At 38.1% G+C, this 9823-nt stretch overlaps 1 protein-coding gene across 1 annotated transcript; it reads right to left on the minus strand.

The window, feature by feature from the left end:
- Positions 1-9307: 9307 nt before the first annotated feature.
- LOC149775081 (uncharacterized) lies at positions 9308-9823 on the minus strand. Its single transcript, XM_089944337.1, has one exon. The coding sequence runs from the start codon at positions 9821-9823 to the stop codon at positions 9308-9310; it is 516 nt and encodes a 171-aa protein (XP_089800463.1).

The following is a 9823-nucleotide window of genomic DNA, read 5'->3' on the forward strand; positions in this document are numbered from 1 at the left end:
CATAATTAATTGTTCATGCAAGTCGTTCGTTATTAAACATTGTATTTGTATCACCATCAAACGTGTTCTGTTGTAAATCCGAAATCCCACCCGGTTATCTTGTTAAACTTAGAGGCCACTTGTTCACTAGCTATTGTCTCAAGCTATCAAATTATGCATGGATGTACATTTTGTCTAGCAAAAGGAATAACAGAAATGTTCGTTTTCTCAACATGATCTCTAAGCTCAATGTCATTTAAATGGATTGAAGTTGGGTCATATAATATGCTCAAGGTTCAGGGAGAACAATCAGAATCATTATTAACCAGTTTAATTGTCAAAATATTCTTCATTTAAAGTAGAATTTATATAGGTCATGTAAGCGTTCAGCAAAGATTTTTTCTGTAATGGATCTCATTTTTTTAGAATTTGCTTCTACATACCTTTTATATGACAATCGGTCACTTTATTCGGATCAGCATACATCCATATTTCTTGGGAAAGTCATTATTTATACGACCGAGAAAGACTTCTTATAATATCTAATTTGTCTCAGATGCAAATGGTGTCAATCTAATAATAAATATGGCTACCATCATGAAAATCTAATTATAGCTACTCCTCCTGATAGTATAGACGTATTTGCATAGTGTTTTCACCGAAAGTTCTATACTAGTGCCTGCTTTGTCATAGTTGAAAGTAGTGCGGGTCTAACATCCAAAATGGCCAGGACAGCAACGAATTGGAGAATTTTATCGCTCAGTAAGATCAAAGATTGGTTCAATTCTCTGCTGTTAAAAGGAAAAATGGTCATTTCGGACAGTAGAACATCAGTCCCTTCCAGTTTCTATCGTATGCAGTTAAATGTCTTGACTTTAACAATGCAAAACCACTTTTGATGTCATTTTCCGCATGCACTAAATTATGTAGTGTAATGCTATTGTGGGCCGCTATTTAAGTTGTAGGATGATCAATGGCAGAGGCGAAATTTGGCTGAACTACCAATTAGCGTTCTTTAAGGAAGGGAGTAAACCTAATCACATTCAGCGTAATGTAATTAGACATATTCATTTCGTTAAAGAAACTGAACCCCAGTTTAAATAACCAACATTCCTTATGTACTGTTGGGGGTAGGGAGAAGGGAGAGAGAGGGGGAGGGAGAGAGGGGGGAATGGTTTAAGCCGATACTGACAAAGCTCGACGAAGCGAAAACGACGTACAATGCCAAGATCAGCGTTTGGACACGATCACGGCGACTCAGCGATCCCATCAATGATTGCTGCAGGAGATAACTCCGCCGCCTCTGGAAGAACCTGCACTTGCCATTGCAGAAAACCTAACGCTAAAACAACTAAATAAATCAGCAATCAATGATGTAAATAAAGAAGAAGAACCAACGCTTGACAAGTTAAAGAAAGAAGAAGAAGCCAGGTTTGAGGAGAACAGAAGACGAAACCAAAGCCAGGTTTGAGAATGAGAACAGAAGATGAAGCCAGACTAGAAAAGATAAAAGAAGCAGAAGATAGACTCGAAAAGATAAAAGAAAAAGAAAATCTTACAAAATCAAAATTTACGGAGATGTGTGAGCAGTATGTAGAAACCAAGGATAGTCTAGAAAAGCTGTGTGAGGAGGAAGAGAAAGTTTCTAAAGGTACTGATCATGAGGCTGTCAGACACAATGAGTCTATGAGGCAATTAATCCACGATACTAAATATTCAGAACCAGATTTGACACTAAAATGGTTAGTTAATTTAGAAAATGAGAAAAGTCCAGCTATGCAATTTTAAATAAGAGAGCAACTTTATTTCAACATTGTAGCAGCACGCACCATTTTAGATAAAAAAAAATATTTGTGGAAGACGATTCAGATGAGTGAAATACTTGATAAATTAAGACAATTAAACAAGGATCTTCGTACTAACGCTGAATAAATAAATAAAAGTTACAGATTGCATTTAGAATAACAGCAAAAACATCAGCAGATTGTACAAATATCTAAGCAGCCAGGATTAAATGGTATACTTAAACCATGGCTTTCAGCACAAAAGAAAGAGGGTGAAACAGAAGGAAGTGGAATCGGTGGAAACATCTGATCACAATCTAGCCGAGAAAATCTCTCGTCTCAATTTGCTGATCGCGTCTAGACAAGCGGGGAATGTCGATGTTGAAATTCATAACGACATGGTGGAGATCCTTATTCATCTTCTGGATCCAGAGCTGGTGACGTAGGATCAGTATAGATTTGTACGAGGACTTGATATAGAAAACAAAGGTTCCCAACATGGCTCTCGAGGATACTATGTCGCTCTTTGATTCACGCTCGGCCAAACCCACGGTGACGTTATATCCACCCCTGAAATTAGACCAGCAGTCGTCGTATGAGATTGTGTTGATTTCCTCTGAAATCTGAAATAGCCTTTTTAATGTCATCGCGAAAATAATCAGTTTTCGTACGTGAACTCGTCACTCTGTATTCAGCTAAAATCGATCATGATCTTTTCAGGAGGTTAGAATATCACCGACATCGCCACGGAAATCTCCAGACTGATCACTGCTAACGGAGAAGTCTCTTCCAATATCAAAATCGAACCCAATTACTCCACTCTGCTAAAAAATCACTATCTGCACGTGAGACGCAGAGGGTCGTGACTTAAAGTTTAATGACGGAGGACGACGCTGATTAAAAAAAATGTTCTCAGATAAAAAAAGAAGCGATGAGACGATCATGCTTCCAGCGTCATAAAATCGTGGGTGGATTTTGATCCACGCTGTTTTCCTTGGTGCGAGCAGCCCTCCCATTGCTGTCAAGGCAGCTGAAATGCAGCCGCCGAAGCAGACTGTGCCACTGTAACGGGTGCGGGACAAAAAATAGCCACCAAAAATCATGCCCATCACACTATCAACGTTTCAGACGACATCTAAGCCGGAAATGACTGAACAGTTTTCCAATATCTTTCTAAGCCGGCTTCTCAGAAGACAACAGTAGTCCTCATCGACAGATCAGAAAAGATTTTACATTACCTAGAGAGAACGTTTGGTGTAAACAGTCCATCCCTGGGTGCCGTCATGTCCGGATATAGATTAAACAGATTATGGTAATTTTATCAAAGTGTTATTATTGCATTGTGTATTCGACGTTTACTCCCGAGTACTTTCGACTGAACAATGATACTCCCGTGGATGACTCTACCACCGAGTACGAGTACGTCGAATATCAGGACACCAAGATCACAGATCACCAATCTCAACATGAGTGCGCATCGAAAAATAGAGGCGCATGACGGGGATGTGAAACTGCTTCCCCATAAGGCCTTTCTGGAAGTCGGCACTAAAAACTATGCAACGAATGCACAAGTTACATTGCACGATAATTGATAGTGGAAGAAATCAATGTCTACTTAGCCCAAGCCAGCACGATCCTGAGTCTGATTATGTTGAACGATGACTATATGGGAACATGTGTCACCAAGATGTCGTGGTTCAACGCGGACCTTCTTCCCGTTTCAGGAGTGGCGGATGTCATTGCGGTCAACGGAGATAATTTCAGAGACAATTTTGCATTCGTATGTAAAGCCGCATACAGCGTCTGCTTTTCAGCTCGACGCGTTCTTACAGATCCCATCTACGAGATTTGCATGCTGCTTCCGATCAGCAACATCTTTGGCGTGCACTGAGCTATTGGTACCATCTTCAAAGGAGTGAAATATACGCTAGTTCTGAAAAGAGATTTAGCCACTCAGTACATGTACAGAGCAACTGTAGCCGACGATACACAAGTCGACATGAAGTGGCTGTTAGTGTGTATGCCCCAAATCATTCCCTCGACAAGTTACATGCTTGAGCTGGAATCAACGCTGGATAGATTCTGCCAAAACTGTACTTCGAGCACCACGTCATGGAGAGTCACCACCAATCCAGGCAGCGAACTTCCCAGACATGTCTTTGTGGCATTTCAGATGGCAGCACGACGCAATAATAACCAGTCTGGAATGAAGCACGTGTTTGAACATCTCAACCTGACTCTCATTCACGTCCGCGTTAACTCCAGGCACTATCCAACGCGACCACTAGAGTGTAACTTTGCCATTGAAATAAGAAAGTATTCTCTCGCATAAATAATACTCATGGATGCGATTTAGAAGTACCGCAACGTGGAAACGGGCACGCAGGTCTCGCTGTACGATTTTGCTAACTTGTTTACCATCTTCCACTTCGGTATCTCCAAATCTTCCGAGTGACTTAACAATTCTCCGCCGACATCAAAATGTTGTGGATCGTGAATCCAGGATCTGATTAAGTGTGTTAAGAGCTGGTCACCGCAGACCGATTCATGACACTTAACGTTCTCAATGGAGAAATGAACATCTTTGTATAGACAACCTTGTTTTCCAGACAACTTTGCCCAGAAAAACGTCCGTCGAACTAAACGCGATGATGGATGCATTGGCAACAAGGTCATTTCCTTCGTCAAGTCCGTGGTACCCAATATGTTGACGTCAGTTCTTGCTCCGTTGTGACTTGCAGCAGCGACATGAGCTATTACAGGCACTGCGATCTCGATATGAACTGCGAGGACCTTCGGTGGAAATAAAACATGTGCGTGGTAGATTGTAAAGGATGCGGGCAGCGACAAATTCTCGGTAGAGTTGTAGACTTTCATGCGTTGATCGGAAAACTTAACAGACCTCGTGGAGGATGGACGCTGCCAGGACACAAATACAACGGAGCATGGAATCCCTTAGAACAACAACTGGATGAACACGATCAGCATCTACCCGCTCAATAGCCCACAACGGTGTCGATGCCATCGCGATAAAACACGATATATGTTACAGAGATCATCCCGACGACCAAGCGTGATCAGATCGAGTCTTTCTGAGAGATTTAAAAGAACTCAGACGAAGAAATTTCAGAGAACGCGTAGATCGAGCTCTTGTGCGTGTCATGATTGGCACCAAACATAAGCTGTGCGTGTGTGTATGCAGCATACCCGGAGTGTCAGAAGATCTTTCAGAACCGGCAATGAAAGTTCTCGCAGAAGAACAGCATCAACCCGCACGCAATCATTTTCCAAGACGCAGAGTCATCGCAGTTTCCGTAGACGAGATATGGTCGGCAGATCTCGTCGACATGATAGACGACAGCGCGTACAACGATCATTTCTACTGTCTCATGACGATCATTGATGTGTTCAGCAATTATGCCTGAGTCATTCCTTTGAAAGACAAAAAAGGAACCCTTATCGTAGAAGCGCTGAATAACATTGTGGGTGTGCGAAAACCTCATAAACTCTAGGCAAATCACGATAATGAATTTTATAACAAAACATCTAAGACTGACTACAAAAAATAATATTTTCTTGTACAAAAGCATGGCCCTATGAAGGCATTTGTCGTCGAGCGGTTTATTAGAACTGTCAAAAATCGTTGCGGATAAGATTCTTCAGGGATAACACCCACATATACTTATATTTTCTGCCAGATCTCGTCGACTAATATAATCATACCTACCATCGAACCATCCACATGATACCCGCCTTATTTCTTTTAAGATACAAATTCAAAGTAGGTGATCACGTCAGAATAAGTAGTCAAAAATCCTCATTCGAGAAAAGATACACACCTAACTAGACCGAAGAGGTTTTCGTTGTCGATACAGATAGAAAACATTCTAGTTACCTTCGCTCTCAAAGATTCATCAGGAGAACACATCAAAGTGTATTTTTACGAGCAGAAATTACAAAAATAATCCAAACAAACTCTGCTCGGAGTCGAAAAAGTCATCTCTATCAAAGGTAAAAATGTCTCCCAACAAGTAGATTGGTTATCCTGCACGTTTCAACTAGCTGAGTCATACAGCCTCCTTGACTACGATGACAAAGCCTTCAATATAATCGTATCGTACTCCTCACCAAAACTCTTCCCAGAGACCGACTTATATTTTCCGCATGCTCACGAAGACCCATCTTCTCAAAGGTACGATTGGACCCATACTCAGATTGTACGAATTTAACGCTAGCTACTAACTGTACTTGAATCACATTATTCAGCTAGAGAAAAGACTAATCTCACTGTGGTTCTGACAAATGGAAACGCTTCAGCTTTTTCTGGATGTAATACTGCTGATTGTAACGGTGCACTGGACCCTGATGCCTATGCATACGCCTCACCCACTCCTCATTTCCTCTTCTTCGCTCTCTTCACAATAAATCATCTCAGGCACATAACTCAAATCCTTATTAGCGAACGCTATTAACTTCTTGGCACGCTTCAGCCACTCGTAAAACTTATCCTCACTTAATTCCGTCACAGGACTGCGCACACTAAGCTCATAACCACTTTCCCAAGGCCAAATCGGAAAATCTATCTTCGCTATACCACAAACACATCTCTAATACACAAAAAGAGCCATGTTTTCCTATAAGGAATAAAGTAAACCAGAATATCCATTGATCAGAGGTGAGCCAGATTCATCTCTTCTCAGTAGTATAGATCCACGGGGATTCACTTACCCAGATCACACAGTGAGCTGGGTGAATCAAAAAACCCATTTTTGTCTTATACTACTTTCACCCTTTCACCCTTTATAATGTTGGAGTGCGAAATGAAGTATCATATTGTCTGCCCGAGGGTCCGTCTGTTGCAAGTTTTAAGAAGTGTCTAAATATTCAGCGATATTACCTTGAACGTTGGGATTATATATATATATATATATATATATATATATATATATATATATATATATATATATATATATATATATATATATTACTATATGATAAAATGATCATAGTTGGGTATTTATCGATGTATAAATTTTACCTAATCACTCACAAAGTAAATAAAGTCTGAAGGACTTTATGTAAACTTCATTAGTGATTAGGTAAAATTTACACATTGATAAATACCCATCCATGATCATTTAATCCTTATAATTCCAATTTAATTCCTTTCTAACATCACATCATCAGATTTAACCAACAAAACATTAACTTTTATGTACATCGAATTTTTTTTTTCTCATTAGCCTCTTAACTGCGGTAGAATACATAGCATTATTTTCGCTAGCCAAGATTCATCGATTCTTTATACAGTGATACGGTGTAGAATGTCATTGCGGGTCATGATAGTGATATGCTGTAATGAACAATATTTTTATATATAAAAAATGGTTGTTGCAGTTTAACTAGGAATATTCCTTTTTTTTGAAAATTACTCTTGCGTATGGCACTTGTTATAGCAACATCTTTATTACTTTCTACGCATTTCGATCTTTCAAAAGCAAAATCGTATCAATTTTTAGTGACATCCCTTGGTTGACATATGACCCTGACCTTTAATAACCGCTGCTGTAACATGTTGTCGAGGTGAAATGCAATAATTTCCGAAGACTGGCTTCTAAAGCCTGCCATATGCCTTCTTCGGCAAAAGAATGAGTGTTGGAGTGCATGAAGGTCTGTGCAAATACATTGTTTTAACTTCTAATGGTCTATTTTAATCTGTGGCCTGTCATTTTGTATCGGAAATCACAGGAATGGGTGGGTCGGAGCTTGTTGTTCTAATTATTATGGTGTAAAGCGATGATATAGATAAAACTTCACATCAGATAATTTGGTAACATGGAACCAGAAGTAGTTCGCAGAATTTATTGATGTGTAAAAAATTCCATACCAGTATAACGTGACTGTTTACATCAAGCCAAAGCGTAGAAGACGTAGTCAATTTATAATAATTGGAATATATACATATATTAGTTACAACTCTATGGCCTTAAGCTAAGTAAAAGAAAAAGAGAAAGCCAAAAAGTTTTGTAAAATCAACAAATAATTTATTTTCCCATAAAGCAGAGTGAAAATTTAAAACGAACTGACAATATTGTGAATTTGATCATAAATGGTCATAAAAGTTATATTACAAGTCCAACTGTATGAAGTTCCAATTGAATTTGAGTGGTATTCTAAAGACGTTCCAATACTGAACTTATCGATGTGAATCTCGCCTAGAACGTGCTGAAGTGCCAGTGGTCTAAAATATGGCAATGTACAAACAGTCTTTAGATTTATCACAATAATATAATAAAATATCCTTGGCTGAATTCATTACATGTCCAATTCATGTTCCAGTTGAAGAATATTACTGAGCACTTTGCAATTGCAGTGAATAATAATTTGAATAAATTAATCCAGCCGAGTCTGAAGCTGAGCACAACAATGATTCTGCTTCAGAAGTTAAGACACACATGAATAATTCTTAGGTCAACAAGATTATATACTTCTCTACTTGAACTAGGTCGCATTTTCTGAAAATACTGATAACTAATATGAATTTCCCATTCTAGAAGTTTCATAGATCAGAATCATGACAATATCTTTAACACAAAAGTCTGTGATTACATAAATAAAGATTTTGAATATTTAATCCTCAACCATAGAGAAAACTGTATCCATGTATTATGTTGTTTAAAAAAACCTTCTGCATCCATGATGGACGCTCTACTCACTTAGGACACAGAAACGGTCGACAAAAGAAATATAAAAAACATAACAGAAGCAACTTCATATCTTGAAGGGACCTAGTATTTAGCATATATGTACAAGGGGGACACTTTTGGATGCAAAAAAAGAGAAGCTCGACTTATTTGTTTTTATTTTCAATAATTGCGGCAATTTGTAATGAATTATCGTCTTTATTTATAAAATAATTTGAAAGCTATATCTCCCCAAAGTCAATGTTTTAGCTTTCATATTCTATTGAATTGTATTTTTTAGAATGCTTTTTAAAGGTTTAAGCATTTTTATTAGCGGCTGCTATATCTGATTCCAGACAGGCTTCGTTCGAACACATTTAAAAGCTGTTCATAACATGATTCTTTCTATAAAATTGAAGGATCTTTCAGAAGTCGTTCAAGCGTTTGCTATTGTTAGCAAGGGTTTGCATGTTTCAGTGATTGATTAGGATAAATGCAATAAATTGGCAACGAACAGTGCAAATCTAGCCTCTTTAATAGTTAATAGTATAAGTTTACAATCCATTTCATGCTAACCAATAAAATACATGAATATTGTTCCACGAAAAATAGATTTTCATGAATTATTCAAAGGTAATTTCTCCATTTTCCCACTAGGTGAGATTATCGCCTTTCTTTGAATATATGTATGTATGTATGTATGTATTTATATATATATATATATATATATATATATATATATATATATATATATATATATATATATATATATATATATATATATATATATAATTTAAACTCTGGGTCTCAACAAACACCTTTAGTTTGCATACCAATAGCATATGCCCTGCTTAAAAGTGATTAGTTCCGTGTTAAGCACATTCCTGAAAGAGATCTGTAAAATCTGCAGATTTCTTCCATAAACCTCTTGTCACAGAATCCATAGATGACTGGATTGGCAACGTTGCTAATAAAGAATGTCCACTGAAATATCTGGTAGGCCGCCATGCCTGGAAAGGACAGGTTTTCTAGAAAAGTCTTATCGACTGCTCTTATAATTCGAAAAGCCGCAGGTATAAGGAAGCTGCAGATCAGAACAACTGTGATGACGAACACGACTCGTGTGATACGGATCGTTTTGTGTCGCCTTTTATTACATTTTTTAATGACATCTAACTCATCTGGACAATAATCTTTCTTTACGCAATCCAAATAATCTCCTTTCTTGTTTTCCTCAGCCTGTAAACTAGAAAATTCAATCGTTTGTGTTCTAACTGTGCTGTCTTGAGATAGCTGTTGCTCATTCCTTTTGAAATCTGTTTTCTTCATCCGAAATATTTGCATTCCGATGAGGGAGTAGATAATTGTTAAAGTCAT

The sequence above is a fragment of the Sinohyriopsis cumingii genome, chromosome 19 (genome assembly GCF_028554795.1).
Source record: "Sinohyriopsis cumingii isolate HCF-2022 chromosome 19, ASM2855479v2, whole genome shotgun sequence".
NCBI classification, from domain to species: Eukaryota; Metazoa; Mollusca; class Bivalvia; order Unionida; family Unionidae; genus Sinohyriopsis; species Sinohyriopsis cumingii.